The sequence below is a fragment of the Salvelinus alpinus genome, chromosome 7 (assembly GCF_045679555.1).
Source record: "Salvelinus alpinus chromosome 7, SLU_Salpinus.1, whole genome shotgun sequence".
Taxonomy (NCBI): domain Eukaryota; kingdom Metazoa; phylum Chordata; class Actinopteri; order Salmoniformes; family Salmonidae; genus Salvelinus; species Salvelinus alpinus.
The window spans coordinates 33,696,152-33,715,499 of record NC_092092.1 but is presented as its reverse complement, the minus strand read 5'-3'; the positions used below and the strand labels follow the sequence as shown (position 1 = coordinate 33,715,499).

The window sequence follows — 19,348 nt, the reverse complement described above, 5'->3', positions numbered from 1 at the left end:
TCTTGGCCCTTTACCTTTTTCAATCTTTACTAATGACATGCCACTGGCTTTGAGGAAATCCAGAGTGTCTATGTATGCGGATGACTCAACACTATACATGTCAGCTACTACAGCGACTGAAATGACTGCAACACTTAACAAAGAGTTGCAGTTAGTTTCAGAGTGGGTGGCAAGGAGTAAGTTAGTCCTAAATATTTCTAAAACTAAAACTAAAACCTCAACTAAATATTGTAATAAATAATGTGGAAATTGAGCAAGTTGAGGTGATTAAACTGCTTGGAGTTACCCTGGATTGCAAACTGTCATGGTCAAAACATATTGATACACCAGCACTGTCAGCACGGCTGACCCTTGGATGTACACAGAGAGCTAATATGAATAATATGCATGTCCATCTCTCCTGGCTCAAAGTAGAGGAGAGATTGACTCCCTGCTGAATGTACCGAGCTGTCTGTTTGAACTACACCCATGCATAACCCACAAGAGATGCCACAAGAAGTCTCTTCACAGTCCCTAAGTCCAGAACAGACTATGGAAGGCGCACAGTACTAAATAGAGCCATGGCTACATGGAACTCTATTCCACATCAAGTAACTTATGCAAGCAGTAGAATTAGATTTAAAAAACAGATAGAAAAACACCTTATGGAACAGCGGGGACTGTGAAGCAACACAAACAACGTCACAGACACATGCATACACACACACACGATAGCATACGCACTATACACACACGTACACATGGATTCTGTACTGTATATATGTGGTAGTGGTGGATTAGGGGCCTGAGGGCACACAGTCTGTGAATGTATTGTAATGTTTTTAAAATTGTATAAACTGCCTTAATTTTGCTGGACCCCAGGAAGAGTAGCTGCTGCCTTGGCAGGAACTAACGGGGATCCATAATACATACAAATAGAAAAAACATAAAATCATTTTTTAAATTTAACTTCTTAAGATGGAAAAACGTGTTTTTTTCCCAAATTAATTTGAACATGTGCTCTTTATGACAATGTTTATTAGGGGAAATAAAAAGTTATTTTGGACCAAATTACACTAGCCAAAATGTACTCTATTAGTGGAATGACCCTTACATATAATATGTTCTATCATGTCTATATTCTAGTTGATGGAGGAGTATGACTGGGGAGACTTTGTAGTAATCACCAGCATGTGGCCGGGATACGAGACGTTTGTAGACTACGTCCGATCCTACACGGACACTTCCTACTTCCTGTGGAGGCTACAAGATATCCTGTCTCTGGAGATGTCTGTCGGAACCAGTGACGTCCGAGCCAAACGCATGTTACAGCAGGTAGGAGAGAGAATTTTAAAAACGATTTCCAACGAGAGAGAGAGAGAGAGAGAGAGGGAGAGAGAGAGAGCGAGAGAGAGAGAAGGTTTGGGCTTGTTAATAGGCAATAGTTATAGTATGTTATGTCTCCATACAGGTGTACCTAGGAAGAGGACCAGTGCCTGTTATTAGGGTTGAACCTGGATGTAGACATGAAACTAGGGTTAGGGTTGAAGCTAGGGTAACGGTTGAACCGGGATGTGGACATGAAGCTAGAATTAGGGTTAAGGTTACGCTTGAGGCCAGGGTTAGGATTGAACCTGGATGTGGACATGAAGCTAGGTTTAGGGCTGTGGTTGAAACTAGGGTTAGGGTTAGACAGGGATGTGGACAAGAAGCTAGAATTAGGGTTAAGGTTACGATTGAGGCCAGCGTTAGGATTGAACCTGGATGTGGACATGAAGCTAGGTTTAGGGCTGTGGTTGAAACTAGGGTTAGGGTTAGACAGGGATGTGGACATGAAGCTAGAATTAGGGTTAAGGTTACGGTTGAGGCCAGGGTTAGGATTGAACCTGGATGTGGACATGAAGCTAGGTTTAGGGCTGTGGTTGAAACTAGGGTTAGGGTTAGACAGGGATGTGGACAAGAAGCTAGAATTAGGGTTAAGGTTACGGTTAGGTTTAGAGGTTAATGTTAGATATTACTTACAGTGTTATATCTGTCTGTCCCTCTAGATTGATTCCCAGGTGCTCCTGGCCTACTGTTCCTATGAAGAGGCCCAGTACCTGTTCCAGGTAGCAGGGGAGGTAGGTCTACTGGGGCCTGGGTACATCTGGATCCTCCCCTCCCTCGCATTGGGCAACACAGAGAGCCCTCCACCTATGAGCTTCCCTGTAGGACTGATTGGCGTCATCACTGACCACTGGAGGAAGAGCCTGAGGCAACGTGTCAGAGAGGGAGTGGCCATAGTGGCTAAAGGGGCGGATAGTTTCAGAAGGCATCAAGGGTTCCTTCCAGAGGGACACAGCGACTGCAACACACCAGTTACACATATCAACAACAACACACTGTTCAGGTGAGTTTCTGAGGCCACACACCCTCTCGTCCTGTGTGTGTTTTTGTAAGTATACACATACTAAACAGGTGTGTGTGTGTGTGTGTGTGTGTGTGTGTGTGTGTGTGTGTGTGTGTGTGTGTGTGTGTGTGTGAGTGTGTGTGTGTGCTGAAAACTGAATCTGTGTGTATGTGTGTGTTGCAGACACATGCTAAACGTGACATGGGAGCGTAAGGACCTGTCGTTCAACAGTGATGGCTACCTGACCAACCCCTCCATGGCCATCGTCGCACTGGACAGAGACAGACTTTGGGACAAGGTACTGAATTACATGTGTGTATGTGTGTGTGTGTGTCTGGACCGTGAAACAACCAACCCAGCACTACCTTATTCATCTGGTTACATCTACAAGTAGTGTATCTCCCCTGGTGGTATAATCAGTTGCACAGCTGTGTCCAAGGGTACGCACGCATGCACGCGCGCACACACACACACACACACACACACACACACACACACACACACACACACACACACACACACACACACACACACACACACACACACACACACACACACACACACACACACACACACACACACACACACACACACACACACACACACACACACACACACACACACACACACACACACACACACACACACACACACACACACACACACAGAGGGTTGGGTAGGTTACTTTCTAAATGCAATCCGTTACAGTCACTAGTTACCTGTCCAGAATTGTAATCAGTAACATAACTTTTGGATTAACAAACTCAGTAACGTAATCTGATTACATTCAGTTACTTTTAGATGACTTTCCCCTTAAGAGGCATAAGAAGAAGACAAAAATGTATGTTACCAATTGAACCACATCCATTGCAGGATAAATCAATGTTAAAGTTTACATAGCTGGCCATGTATGTATGGATGTTACATTTTACTTTATGGGTTGGTTATGTAGGCTTCTTCTAACCCATCACTTTCTACTACATATAATAATACGATTAAATTACATCTTTACATTCAAAACCGGGCTCCCGAGTAGCGCAGTGGTCTAAGGCACTGCATCTCAATGCTAGACGTGTCACTGCAGACCCTGGTTACAGTCTGGAGTGTATCACAACCGGCCGTGATTGAGAGTCCCATAAGGTTCAGAAAATCTAGAACTAAGAACAGATATAGCCCTTGGTTCACCCCAGACTTGACTGCCCTTGACCAGCACAAAAACATCCTGTGGCGTTCTACATTAGCATCGAATAGCCCCCGCGATATGCAACTTTTCAGGGAAGTCCGGAACCAATATACCCAGTCAGTCAGGAAAGCTAAGGTTAGCTTTTTCAACAGAAATTTGCTTCCAGTAGCACTAATTCCAAAAAGTTTTGGGACACTGTAAAGTCCATGGAGAATAAGAGCACCTCCTCTTAGCTGCCCACTGCACTGAGGATGGGAAACACTGTCACCACCGAGCTTTTTTCCATGGCTGGCCATGCTTTCCACCTGGCTACCCCTACCCCGGCCAACATCTCAGCACCCCCTGCAGCAACTTGCCCAACACCCCCCGCTTCTCCTTCACCCAAATACAGACAGCTGATCTGGATCCCTACAAATCAGATGGGCAAGACAATCTGGACCCTCTCTTTCTAAAATTATCTGCTGAAATTGTTGCAACACCTATTACTAGTTTATTCAACCTCTCTTTCGTATCGTCTGAGATCCCCAAAGATTGGAAAGCTGCCATGGTCATCCCCCTCTTCAAAGGGGGAGACACTCTAGACCCAAACTGTTATAGACCTATATCCATCCTGCCCTGCCCTTCTAAAATCTTTGAAGCCAAGTTAATAAACAGATCACCGACCATTTCGAATCCCACCGTACCTTCTCCATTATGCAATCTGGTTTCCGAGCTGGTCATGGGTGCACCTCAGCCACGCTCAAGGTCCTAAACAATATCATAACCGCCATTGATAAAAGACAGTACTGTGCAGCCGTCTCCATTGACCTGGCCAAGGCTTTTGACTCTGTCAATCTCTGCATTCTCATCGGCAGACTCAATAGCCTTGGCTTCTCAAATGACTGCCTCGCCTGGTTCACCAACTACTTCTCAGTTTGAGTTCAGTGTGTCAAATCGGAGGGCCTGTTGTCCGGACCTCGGCAGTCACTATGGGGTGACACAGGGTTCAATTCTCGGGATGACTATTTTCTCTCTATATATCAATGATGTCGCTCTTGCTGCTGGTGATTCTCTGATAAACCTTTACGCAGACGACACCATTCTGTTAACATCTGGCCCTTCTTTGGACACTCCAAACGAGCTTCAACGCCATACAACACTCCTTCCGTGGCCTCCAACTGCTTTTAAATGCTAGTAAAACTAAGTGCATGCTCTTCAACCAATTGCTGCCCGCACCCTCCCGCCCGACTAGCATCACTACTCTGGACGGTTCTGACCTAGAATATGTGAACAACTACAAATACCTAGATGTCTGGTTAGACTCTAAACTCTCCTTCCAGACTCACATTAAGCATCTCCAATCCAAAATTAAATCTAGAATCGGCGTCCTATTTCGCAAACAAAGCCTCCTTCACTCATGCCGCCAAACATACCTTCGTAAAACTGACTATCCTACCGATCCTTGACTTCGGCGATGTAATTTACAAAATAGCCCCCAACACTCTAATCAGCAAACTGGATGTAGTCTATCACAGTGCCATCCGTTTTATCACCAAAGCCCCGTATACCACCCACCACTGCGACCTGTATGCTCTCTTTGGCTGGCCCTCACTACATATTCGTCGCCAGACCCACTGGCTCCAGGTCATCTATAAGTCTTTGCTAGGTAAAGCCCCGCCTTATCTCAGCTCACTAGTCACCATAGCTACACCCACCAGTAGCACGCGCTCCAGCAGGTATATTGCACTGGTCATCCCCAAAGCCAACACTTCCTTATGCCGCCTTTCCTTCCTGTTGTCTGCTGCCAATGCCTGGAACGAATTGCAAAAATTACTGAAGCTGGAGTCTTATATCTCCCTCTCTAACTTTAAGCATCAGCTGTCAGAGCAGCTTACCGATCACTGTACCTGTACACAGCCAATCTGTAAATAGCACACCCAACTATCTCATCCCCATATTATTACTTACCCTCTTGCTATTTTGCACCCCAGTATCTCTACTTGCATATCATCAGCTGCACATCTATCACTCCAGTATTAATGCTAAATTGTAATTATTTTGCCTCTATGGCCTATTTATTGCTTACCTCCCTACTCTTCTACATTTGCACACACTGTACATAGATTATTATTATTTATTTTTTTAGTGTGTAACTCTGTGTTTTTGTTTTTGTCGCAGTGCTTTGCTTTATCTTGGCCAGGTCGCAGTTGTAAATGAGAACTTGTTCTCAACTGGCCTACCTGGTTAAATAAAGGTGAAATAAAAAATTTAAGGGTGGAGCACAATTAGCCTAGAGTCCTCCGGGTAAGGGGAGGCCGTGGTAGGTAGTCATTGTAAATAAGAATTTGTTCTTAACTGACTTGCCTGGTTAAATAAAGGTTCCATTTTTTTAATTTTATTTTTAAGTCCATCAGAATTCCAGTCATTCCAATTAATGTTATACCTCTTGATCTTCAAGAAGAGAATTTGGAAATATGGAAGGATAGATTAGCCAAATTGTTTTACCTGAGCATAACCCCAAAACTAAGGACTTTTTAGCAATCCCTAAACTGATGTTTATGATTTAGTTGTCATGGAGGACTGATCGGGCTCGTTGATTCGAGTTGAAAAATAAATGCTGTGCTCATGGAATGGCATGCTTTGAGCACTACTGAAAAGTTCTATTTACATGTGAAAAATGAATACCATATGCTGCATTTGCTATAGGCCTATTCTTAAACTGTTTGTTGGTGACACTTTGATATCTTGACAATCCACAGATGAAACAATATCAAAATGGACACCCCGCCACTTTTTTGGTAAAAGCTGAGGGATGCTCTGTCTCAGATTAATAGACAGAGCTATGGATGCAATAACTGACCGTCCATGATATCAGAATTATTGTTTTAGCCATGTTATGAGGCTATACAGTGTTTGTTTACATTTACAATGTTTACAAACATTGGAGAATAACAAGCTTATTTTTTGGGTTCACATGGGGTGTGACAGTTGAACTAAACTCATTTATCAGTCATTTATAAGTTATATTCTTCTATAATCAATAGATATATACAGTATATATAATTTATAAGTCCAAAAATGGATGTAGCAACTACAAATTGCCCCTTTAAGTCTATCAAAAGTTGCGAGTTTCAGCAAGAAAAGCCCCACTTTAATTCCGTAGGCTGGGATCCGCACTGTGCAGCTGTTGCAAGAGTGCATTTTTCACTGGCTGTCCACTGGTTTCAAAAACAATGATTGATAGGCAGCTTAAACTTCTTGAATTCAATCATTATTGGGTTCAAATACACATTTAGATTTGTGAACAGCCATCCACAGTGTGATTCAACAGTGTGATTCACATCAATGCGCTATGTAGATAACACTATTAAGTGATCTGTATTGCCGTAGACTACACCACTGCTGTCCTCCTTACCTCCAAGCACTTATTTAAATTGGATAATCTTTGGATGCCGACAGCAGTCGTATTATTCGAAGACATAGCTTGGACTTTAGACTAAAAAAGCCTATTTTCCCGCGATCCAACAAACTAATTTGGTGTGTCATCATAGTGGTTTCTGACTTGTGGTCAGACTCACTCAGGTGGAACAAACTTAAACTTGTGCCTTTTTTCAATGCTGATTTGAATGTCAAAGATTTTTTTTCTCTCAAACATCCTTTCTGAATTTAAAAGTAATCCTCAAAGTAATCATCTAGTTTTTCCAAAAGTACCTGTAATCTGATTACAATATTTTTTCTGGTAACGTTACGGATTACAGTTACTGTTTTTTGTAATCCCTTACATGTTACGGATTGCAGCTAATCTGTTACTCCCCAACCCTGCGCACAGACACACACACACACACATACATACATGCCAGGCAGTGACATTGATACAGTAGGCTTGCTGTGGCAAGGCAGGAATACATTTGTTCAATAGTAGTAGGGATATTACTCTCTGGCCTTTTCCTATAGTCCTACTATAGTCCTCTGGCTACCCTTGGAAGATTTGTGTATATGGTTTGGTTCTTCTGTCCTTGCGGGGACCTAAAATCCCCAAAAGTCCCCACAAGGATAACTAAACAAGAGATATTCTCCCTTGTTGGGACATTTCCCACATCCCCATGAGGACAAAGGCTATTTTAAGATTAGGGGTTAGAGTTAGGGTGACAATTAAGGTTAGGGTTAGAATTATGGTTAGGGTAAGGTGCTAGTGGTTAGGTTTAGGGTTAGGAATTAGATGTAGGGTTTGGCTTAGGTTTATGGGTTAAGGTTAGTTAGGTTTAGTGTTAGGGAAAATAGGATTTTGAATAGAAAAACATTTTAGGTCCCTACAAGTATAGAGGAACATAACATTGTTTGTGTGTGTGTGGTTGTGTGTGTGTGTGTGTGGGTCGTGACTGTGCAGTCTGAAAACTCAAACACAAACAAAAAGTCCGGCTGCTGAGGTTTTTGCAATGCTCCGGAATTCCAACATAACACACAGTCATTCACAACCCCTGCTTCTATTTCTTCCCTTTAACCTTCTCACTCTCTCTGTAACACTCTCTCACTCTTTCCTTAAAACCTCTCTCCCCCTCCTTACCTCCAGTGTCATGTAGCTCATTCGTTAGTGAAAAAGTGTCATTGTGCACTTACTTGTGGGTTTGTGCATGTGACATGCCCTTTTCATCCCTTCTCTCTCTTTTTGACACACTGACAGCACTACACATCTCATTTTTTTTAAACTAAGTCAGGGGGATCCGTCTCTCTATCTTCCTCACTGCTTTCCTCCTAGAGAGGGAGGGAGGAGTGATTGATTTCAGTAACTGCCTGAGAAAAGTTCCAAGCAGTTAAAACAGCACTGCAATTCATAGAGTCAGACACAATAGTGTGGGTTATTTACACGCTAATGTGGCTTTAAATAGTGTTGTAGCTATTTACAGGTTTCATCTATAATACATGACATCATCTATACACATGTAGCCACATGTGCATAAAAAAATATCAAAATAAAAACGAAGTACAGTGGATAAAAGGACAATTGGGTACATAAAAAGAAACGTCTCCGTTGGAGGACAAGATGGCAGGCTTTGGTGCAGGCCTTTACAATGCAAGCATTTACCGTTGACTTATTCCACATTTTGTTGTTTGTTACAACCTGAATTCAAAATAGATCAAATATATATATTTTTCTCAACAACCTACACACAATACCCCATAATGACAAAGTGAAAACATGTTTTTAGACATTTTTGCTGATTTATTGAAAATGAAATACAGCAATACAGTCAGCTCCAAATACAAGTATTAGGACATTGACACTGTTTTGGTTTTGGCTCTCTATTGCACCACTTTGGATATTAAATTATACAATGACTTTGATTTGAGGTTATTTTCATCCATAGCTGGTGATTGTACAATTGTGACAAATGTACTTATACTGTACGTGTATTAAAGTAGTCGAAAGTGTAGTATTTGGTCCCATATTCCTAGCATTTGCTGTTTGTTTGGTAGTGTTTCAGATTATTTTGTCCCCAATAGAGATGAAGGGAAACAATGTATTGTGTCATTTTGGAAGAACTTTTATTGTAAATAAGAATATAATATTTTTCTAAACACTTCTACATTAATCTGGAATCTACCATGATTACGGATAATCCTGTGTCCCACTGTGAACTGTTTCACCTGTCCTTGTGATTGTCTCCACCCCCCTCCAGGTGTCGCCCATCTTCCCCATTATCCCCTGTGTATTTATACCTGTGTTCTCTGTTTGTCCGTTGCCAGTTTGTCTTGTTTGTCAGTTCAACCAGCGTTGTTGTTCTCAGCTCCTGCTTTTCCCAGTCTCTCTTTTTCTCACCCTCCTGGTTTTGACCCTTGCCTGTCCTGACTCTGAGCCCTGCTGCCTGACCACTCTGCCTGCCCCTGCCCCTGAGCCTGCCTGCCAAACTGTACCTTTGCCCCACCTCTGGTTTACTGACCCCTGCCTGCCTTGACCTGCCTATTGCCTGCCCCTGTTAGAATATTAAGCCATTGTCAATTCGACGTGTCTGCATCTGGATCTTACCTTGATTTCTGATAATCCTGAATGAATCGTGAATAATGATGAGTCAGAAAGTTACAGAGGCATAAATATCAACTCCCCCCAAAATGCTATCCTCCCCTGTTATTATAATGGTGAGAGGTTAGCATGTCTTGGGGGTATGATATTTGTGCATCTGTAACTTTCTCACTAAAATATATCACTGTCCCAATACTTGTAGAGCTCACTCTATCCCATTTACATAAGTATTCACACCTCTGAGTCAATACATGTTAGAATCACCTTTGGCAGCTATTATCTTCACTGACAGTTTCATACTCTCCCTGACCGAGTCTGTAATACCGACATGTTTCAAGCAGACAACCATAGTCCCTGTGCCCAAGAAAGTGAAATAACCTGCCTAAATTACTATTGCCTGTGGCACTCACGTCAGTAGCCATGAAGTGCTTTGAAAGGCTGGTCATGGCTCACATTAACACCATCAACCGGAAACCCTAGACCCACTCCAGTTCGCATACCGCCCCAACAGATCCACTGGTGACGCAATCTCAATCACACTCCAAACTGCCCTTTCCCACCTGGACAAAAGGAACACCTATGTGAGAATGCTGTTCATTGACTACAGCTCAGCGTTCTACACTATAGTGCACACAAAGCTATCACTAAGCTAAGGACCCTGGGACTAAACACCTCCCTCTGCAACTGGATCCTGGACTTCCTGACGGGCCGCCCCCAGGTGGTAAGGGTAGGTAACAACACATCTTCCACGCCGATCCTCAATGCGGGGGCCCCTCAGGGGTGCATGCTTAGTCCCCCCCTGTACTCCCTGTTCACCCACGACTGCGTGGCCAAGCACGACATCCAACACCATCATTAAGTTGGCCGATGACACAACAGTGGTAGGCTTGAACACCGACGAGACAGCCTATAGGTAGGAGGTCAGAGACCTGGCAGTGTGATGCCAGGACAACAACCCCTCCCTCAACGTGAGCAAGACAAAGGATGCTGATCATGGACTACAGGAAAAGGAGGGCCATTCACATCAACGAGGCTGCAGTGGAGCGGGTCGAGAGTTTCAAGCTCCTTGGTATCCACATCACCAACAAACTATCATGGTACAAACACACCAATAAAGTTGTGTAGAGGGCACGACAACACATTTTCCCCCTCAGGAGACTGAAAAGATTTGGCGTGGGTCCCCAGATCCTCAAAAAGTTCTACAGCTGCACCATCGAGAGCATCCTGACCAGTTGCATCACCGCCTGATATGGCAACTGTTTGGCATCCGACCGCAAAGCGCTACAGACGATAATACGTACGGCCCAGTACATCACTGGGGCCAAGCTTCCTGCCATCCAGGACCTATATACTAGGCGGTGTCAGAGGAAGGCCCAAAATATTGTCAAAGACTCCAGTCACCCAAGTCATAGACTGCTCTCTCTGCTACTGCACGGGAAGCGATACCAGAGCGCAAAGTCTAGGTATGGCTTGCTCCTTTTTAAGCAAGCCATAAGACGGCTGAACAATTAATCAAATGGCCACCCGGACTATTTACATTGACCTTCCCCCCCTTTGTTTGTACACTGCTGCTACTTGCTGTTTATTATCTATGCATAGTCCCTTTACCCCTACCTACATGTACAAATTACCCCAACTAACCTGTATCCCCACACATTGATCCTGTACCAGTACCCCCTGTGTATAGCCACGTTATTGTATTGTGTTTTTATTTTGAATATTTTCTTAACTCTATTTCTTGAACTGCATTGTTGGTTAAGGGTTTGTAAGTAATTAACATTTGATTTATTATTATTATGAACCTTTATTTAATTAGGCAAGTCAGTTAAGAACAAATTCTTATTTTCAATGACGGCCTAGGAACAGTGGGTTTACTGCCTTGTTCAGGGGCAGAACGACAGATTTTTAGCTTGTCAGCTCGGGGATTCGATCTTGCAACCTTTCGGTTACTAGTCGAAAGCGCTAAACACTAGGCTACCTGCTACCTTTGATTAGAGCTGTGAGTCTTTCTGGGTAAGTCTAAGAGCTTTGCACTCCTCGATTGTATAATATTTGCACATTATTATGAAAAAAATTACCCAAGTTGGTTGTTGATCATTGCAAGACTGACATTTTCAAGTCTTGCCATAGATTTTTAAGCCAATGTAAGTCAAAACTGTAACTAGGCCACTCAGGAACATTCAAAATCGTCTTGGTTAACAACTCCAGTGTACAGTGAGGGAAAAAAGTATTTGATCCCCTGCTGATTTTGTACGTTTGCCCACTGACAAAGAAATTATCAGTCTATAATTTTAATGGTAGGTTTATTTGAACAGTGAGAGACAGAATAACAACAAAAATATCCAGAAAAATGCATGTCAAAAATGTTATAAATTGATTTGCATTTTAATGAGGGAAATAAGTATTTGACCCCTTCTCAATCAAAAAGATTTCTGGCTCCCAGGTGTCTTTCATACAGGTAACGAACGGAGATTAGGAGCACACTCTTAAAGGGAGTGCTCCTAATCTCAGTTTCTTACCTGTATAAAAGATACCTGTCCACAGAAGCAATCAATCAATCAGATTCCAAACTCTCCACCATGGCCAAGACCAAAGAGCTCTCCAAGGATGTCAGGGACAAGATTGTAGACCTACACAAGGCTGGAATGGGCTACAAGACCATCGCCAAGCAGCTTGGTGAGAAGGTGACAACAGTTTCTGTGATTATTCGCAAATGGAAGAAACACAAAATAACTGTCAATCTCCCTCAGCCTGGGGCTCCATGCAAGATCTCACCTCGTGGAGTTGCAATGATCATGAGAACGGTGAGGAATCAGCCCAGAACTACACAGGAGGATCTTGTCAATGATCTCAAGGCAGCTGGGACCATAGTCATCAAGAAAACAATTGGTAACACACTATGCCGTGAAGGACTGAAATCCTGCAGCGCCCGCAAGGTCCCCCTGCTCAAGAAAGCACATATACATGCCCGTCTGAAGTTTGCCAATGAACATCTGAATGATTCAGAGGACAACTGGGTGAACGTGTTGTGGTCAGATGAGACCAAAATGGAGTTCTTTGGCATCAACCCAACTTGCCGTGTTTGGAGGAGGAGGAATGCTGCCTATGACCCCAAGAAACCATCCCCACCGTCAAACATGGAGGTGGAAACATTATGCTTTGGGGGTGTTTTTCTGCTAAAGGGACAGGACAACTTCACCGCATCAAAGGGACGATGGACGGGGCCATGTACCGTCAAATCTTGGGTGAAAACCTCCTTCCCTCAGCCAGGGTATTGAAAATGGGTCGTGGATGGGTATTCCAGCATGACAATGACCCAAAACACACGGCCAAGGCAACAAAGGAGTGGCTCAAGAAGAAGCACATTAAGGTCCTGGAGTGGCCTAGCCAGTCTCCAGACCTTAATCCCATAGAAAATCTGTGGAGGGAGCTGAAGGTTCGAGTTGCCAAACGTCAGCCTCGAAACCTTAATGACTTGAAGAAGATCTGCAAAGAGGAGTGGGACAAAATCCCTCCTGAGATGTGTGCAAACCTGGTGGCCAACTACAAGAAACATCTGACCTCTGTGATTGCCAACAAGGGTTTTGCCACCAAGTACTAAGTCATGTTTTGCAGAGGGGTCAAATACTTATTTCCCTCATTAAAATGCAAATCAATTCATAACATTTTTGACATGCGTTTTTCTGGATTTTTTTGTTGATATTCTGTCTCTCACTGTTCAAATAAACCTACCATTAAAATTATAGACTGATCATTTCTTTGTCAGTGGGCAAACGTACAAAATCAGCAGGGGATCAAATACTTTTTTCCCTCACTGTATATTTGTTCTTGTGTTTTAGGTTATTGTGACAGATGAGGTCTCCAGAGAGAGAGAGACACAGCTTGATGTGAGCTCTCACATTTTTCAAAAGGATAGATTTGGAGTTAGATAAACTTGGATTTTCGGCAGGTACATACAGTAGAAGTCAGACGTTACATACACTTAGGTTGTAGTCATTAAAAGTCGTTTTTCAACCACTCCACAAATGTCTTGTTAACTTCACTAGGGTAGCATTTTTTATGAAAAGCGTGCCCAAATTAAACTGCCTGCTACTCAGCCATAAAAGCTAGAATATGCATATAAATAGTAGATTGTGATAGAAAACACTCTGAAGTTTCTAAAACGGTTTGAATGATGTCTGTGAGTATAACAGAACTCATATGGCAGGCAAAAACCTGAGAAAAGATCCAACCAGGCAGTGGGAAATCTGAGGTTTGTAGTTTTTCAAGTCATTGCCTATCGAATATATGTCTATGGGGTCATATTGCACTTCCTAAGGCTTCCACTAGATGTCAACAGTCTTTAGAACCTTGTTTGATGCTGCTACTGTGAAGGAGGGGGGAATGGAAGCTGAATGAGTCAGAGGTCTGCCAGAGTGGCATGAGTTGATCACGCGCGCTCACGTGAGAGTTAGCTTGCGTTCCATTGCATTTCTACAGACAAAGAAATTCTCCGGTTGGAACATTATTGAAGATTTATGATAAAAACATCCTAAAGATTGATTCTATAAATCGTTTGACATGTTTCTATGAACTGTAATATGACTTTTCGTCTGAACTTTCGCCTGGACTTGCCCGCGCCTCCTGAGTTTGGAATGTGTACTAAACGCGCAAACAAAAAGGAGGTATTTGGACATAAATGATGGTCTTCATCGAACAAATCAAACATTTATTGTGGAACTGGGATTCCTGGGAGTGCATTCTGATGAGATCATCAAAGGTAAGTGAATATTTATTATGCTATTTCTGACTTCTGTTGACTCCACAACATGGCAGATATCTGTATGGCATGGTGTGCTTTTTCCGTAAAGTTTTTTAAAAATCTGACACAGCGGTTGCATTAAGGAGAAGTGGATCTAAAATTCCATGCATAACAGTTGTATCTTTTAGCAATGTTTATTATGAGTATTTCTGTAAATTGATGTGGCTCTCTGCAAAATCACCGGATGTTTTGGAACTACTGAACATAACGCGCCAATGTAAACTGAGATTTTTGGATATAAATATGAACTTTACCAAACAAAACATACATGTATTGTGTAACATGAAGTCATATGAGTGTCATCTGATGATGATCATCAAAGGTTAGTGATTAATTTTATCTCTCTTTCTGCTTTTTGTGACTCCTCTCTTTGGCTGGAAAAATGGTTGTGTTTTTCTGTGACTTGGCTCTGACCTAACATAATCGTTTGGTGTGCTTTCGTCGTAAAGCCTTTTTGAAATCGGACACTGTGGCTGGATTTACAACAAGTGTATCTTTAAAATGGTGTAAAATACTTGTATGTTTGAATTTTAATGATGGGATTTCTGTTGTTTTGAATTTGGCTAGCGTCCCACATACCCTAGTGAGGTTTTAACACACTATAGTTTTGGCAAGACCGTTAGGACATCTACTAATAATTTTTCCAACAATTGTTTAGAGACAGATTATTTCACTTATCATTCACTGTATCACAATTCCAGTGGGTCAGAAGATTACATACACTAAGTTGACTGTGCCTTTAAACAGCTTGGGACATTCCAGAAAATGATGTCATGCCTTTAGAAGCTTCTGATAGGCTAATTGACATAATTTGAGTCAATTGGAGGTGTACCTGGGGATGTATTTCAAGGCCTACCTTCAAACTCAGTGCCTCTTTGCTTGACATCATGAGAAAATTAAAAGAAATCAGCCAAGACCTCAGAAAAAAATCTGTTTCAAAGTCTGGTTCATCCTTGGGAGCAATTTCCAAACGCCTGAAGGTACCACGTTCATCTGTACAAACAATAGTATGCAAGTATAAACACCATGGGACCACGCAGCTGTCATACCGCTCAGGAAGGAGAATCGTTCTGTCTCCTAGAGAATAACGTACTTTGGTGCGAAAAGTGCAAATCAATCCCAGAACAACAGCAAAGGACCTTGTGAAGATGCTGGAGGAAACAGTTACAAAAGTATCTATATCCACAGTAAAACGAGTCCTATATCGACATAACCTGAAAGGCCGCTCAGCAAGGAAGAAGCCACTGTTCCAAAACCGCCATAAAAGAAGCCAGACTACGGTTTGCAACTGCACATGGGGACAAAGATCGTACTTTTTGGAGAAATGTCCTCTGCTCTGATGAAACAAAAATAGAACTGTTTGTCCATAATGACCATCGTTATGTTTGGAGGAAAAAGGGTGAGGCTTGCAAGCCGAAGAACACCATCCCAACCGTGAAGCACGGGGGTGGCAGCATCATGTTGTGGGGGTGCTTTGCTGCACGTGGGACTGGTACACTTCACAAAATAGATGGCATCGTGGAAAATAGATGGAAAATTGGATATATTGAAGTAACATCTCAAGACATCAGTCAGGAAGTTAAAGTTTGGTCGCAAATGGGTCTTCCAAATGGACAATGACCCCAAGCATACTTCCAAAGTTGTGGCAAAATGGCTTAAGGACAATAAAGTCAAGGTATTGGAGTGTCCATCACAAAGCCCTGACCTGAATCCTATAGAAACGATTGACCCAAGTTAAACAGTTTAAAGGCAATGCTACCAAATACTAATTGAGTGTATGTTAGCTTCTGACCTACTGGGAATGTGATGAAAAAAGTAAAAGCTGAAATAAATCATTCTCTCTACTATTATTCTGACATTTCACATTCTTAAAAAAAAGTGGTAATCCTAACTGACCTTAAACAGGGAATTTTTACTCGGATTAAATGTCAGGAATTGTAAAAAAATGAGTTTAAATGTATTTGGCTCAGGTGTATGTAAACTTCCGACTTCAACTGTAAGAAGGATGCTACCCACCCTCCACAGCTTGGCCTTCGCTCCAGATCAAAACTCCAAACCCATAACCTAATTATTACTAATTGCCTAATTACCTAAAGCAGAGATTACTCCTTTCAAGGTTTTCTTTTTCCAAGCTATACAGAGGGTGCTCTGGCAAACAAACAGCAGAGACCTGAGGACACCATTCCAACCTGGAACTGAGTGAGTAGTGGTTTGGTCTCATGCTATTTTGAAAGCCAAGAAGAAAAATAAAAATGATTTTTTTTTTAATAATAAAGTGTATTACAATGATATATTTTACTTTATGGGGACTGAATGCTGAGTTAAGGCTCCCAGGCTTGCAAGGACAGACCAAATACAAATTAAATTAGCACTAAAGTGTGAAGTAAACAGTCTTTGGGCCCAACAAGTGTCATGAGTCTTTGAAGCGTCTTCTGAATCCCCCTCCTGCTGTTCAAAGACCATCACTGGCATTTTCTACAAGAAATCTGCATCTAGAAATAAAAGCTTATCCCAAGTGGGTGTGACACCTACTCCCATTGCCTGCTGCACTGCTGCTTGGAATCCACCTGGCGATCTGTTTGCCGTCTGCCCTGCCCTGTCTCCCTCTGTCTGGTACAGGTACCTCCACCACACTCACCCCTCTCTCCCGAGCTTTCGCTCGCCTCCAGCACACACGCACTGTTGGGGCGAGTGACTCTGAACTTACAATGGCTAGCCCCAAGTCGTTATATATTAAATTTCTTTCTTGGGCATTTTGCGATTTGCCTCATGACTCCTGCATACTTTGTTGACTACAAACTTTCTTTACCCAACCATGGGACAGACTATGTTTGTTCCCACTCTCGGGACTCTATTGGTTACACAGACTTTTGGCCTCCCATCCTATTCTAACCACCTCTTGCAGGCTTTGTATTCATGTTATCTGATGAAATTGCTGTGTAATATGATCTTGTTGCCATCTATTGCACATTCAGATATCATAAATCAACACTGCAGAGCTCTCCCTGTACTCTGTCGTGCCTTGATTGTATTCCAGTTGATGATATCTGGAAATGTGCATTTACACCCTGGCCCACCTACTGTTGCTAGCCCCAATTCTGACTTGTGCTCTGATATCTGCTTCATTGATTTCTGATTTTGTAAAAGCCTGGGTTTTCTGCACGTTGACACTGGAAACGTATTACCTAAAATGGATCCATTGAAAGTATGGGTTCACAGCTCCTATCCAGATGTGTTGGTCATTACTGAGACGTGATTAAGGAAGAGTGTTTTGAATACTGATGTTAACCTTTCTGGTTATAACCTATTTCGGCAAGACAGATCTTCCAAAGGTGGGGGAGTGGCAATCTTTACCAAGGATCACATTCAGTACTCGGTTGTCTCCACCAAGTCTGTCCCCAAACAATTTGATTTGCTGGTTTTAAGCACAAAACTTTCAAATAGCTCTTGTTGACTGTTGCTTAGTGCTATCGTCCTCCATCAGCATCGGTCTACGCTTGCTAAAAAACTTTAATGAGCAAGCCTTCCTTCATGAACTGTGTAACGAGTGCACTGAGAGTCAGGAAGAAAGTTTAGGGAGTGAATGTTTTAATAAATATATTTAACAATAAACACGTAACACAAACAACGCATCAACATGAAAACAGAGTCAGACTCAGTCGGCAGACTCAGTAGCCTCGGTTTTTCTAATGACTGCCTTGCCTGGTTCACCAACTACTTTGCAGACAGAGTTCAGTGTGTCAAATCGGAGGGCATGTTGTCCGGTCCTCTGGCAGTCTCTATGGGGGTTCCACAGGGTTCAATTCTCGGGCCGACTCTTTTCTCTGTATACATCAATGATGTTGCTCTTGCTGCGGGCGATTCCCTGATCCACCTCTACGCAGACGACACCATTCTATATACTTCCGGCCCTTCCTTGGACACTGTGCTATCTAACCTCCAAACGAGCTTCAATGCCATACAACACTCCTTCCGTGGCCTCCAACTGCTCTTAAACGCTAGTAAAACCAAATGCATGCTTTTCAACCGTTCGCTGCCTGCACCCGCACGCCCGACTAGCATCACCACCCTGGACGGTTCCGACCTAGAATATGTGGACATCTATAAGTACCTAGGTGTCTGGCTAGACTGCAAACTCTCCTTCCAGACTCATATCAAACATCTCCAATCCAAAATCAAAGCAAGAATCGGCTTTCTATTCCGCAACAAAGCCTCCTTCACTCACGCCGCCAAACTTACCCTAGTAAAACTGACTATCCTACCGATCCTCGACTTCGGCGATGTCATCTACAAAATAGCTTCCAATACTCTACTCAGCAAACTGGATGCAGTTTATCACAGTGCCATTCGTTTTGTTACTAAAGCACCTTATACGACCCACCACTGCGACCTGTATGCCCTAGTCGGCTGGCCCTCGCTACATGTTCTTTTGCACACCAGTATCTCTTCTTGCACATGATCATCTGATGATTTATCACTCCAGTGTTAATCTGCTAAATTGTAATTATTCGATTTATTGCCTACCTCATGCCTTTTGCACACATTGTATATAGATTCTCTTTTTTTTCTACCATGTTATTGACTTGTTTATTGTTTACTCCATGTGTAACTCTGTGTTGTCTGTTCACACTGCTATGCTTTATCTTGGCCAGGTCGCAGTTGCAAATGAGAACTTGTTCTCAACTAGCCTACCTGGTTAAATAAAGGTGAAATAAAAATAAAATAAAAAAAATAACACCTGAGGAAAGAACCAAGGGGAGTGACAGTTCTAGGGAAGACAATCAAGGAGGTGATGGAGTCCGGGTGAGTGTCATGAGGCGCAGGTGCGCGAGACAATGGTGACAGTTGTGCGGGATAATCAGCAGCCTGATGACCTAGAGGCCGGAGAGGGAGTATACGTGACAAACTGGCCTCTGTAAAATGGTATAGAATCAGCTTGGACCTTCTTTTTTTATATTCTCAGTGGTATTGTTAACAAACACGCCCCCATAAAGAAAA

The 19,348-nt window shown here is 42.6% G+C and overlaps 1 protein-coding gene across 1 annotated transcript in view; it reads left to right on the top strand.

Annotated features, from left to right (window-relative positions):
• LOC139580841 (glutamate receptor ionotropic, NMDA 2C-like) overlaps positions 1 to 19,348 on the top strand; it is a 96,237-nt gene that overhangs the window by 40,015 nt on the left and 36,874 nt on the right. The window contains exons 7-9 of the mRNA XM_071409904.1: positions 1,126 to 1,314; positions 2,028 to 2,368; positions 2,552 to 2,666. Coding sequence (XP_071266005.1) covers positions 1,126 to 1,314; positions 2,028 to 2,368; positions 2,552 to 2,666 — 645 coding nt within the window. The remainder of the gene's footprint in view (positions 1 to 1,125; positions 1,315 to 2,027; positions 2,369 to 2,551; positions 2,667 to 19,348) is intronic.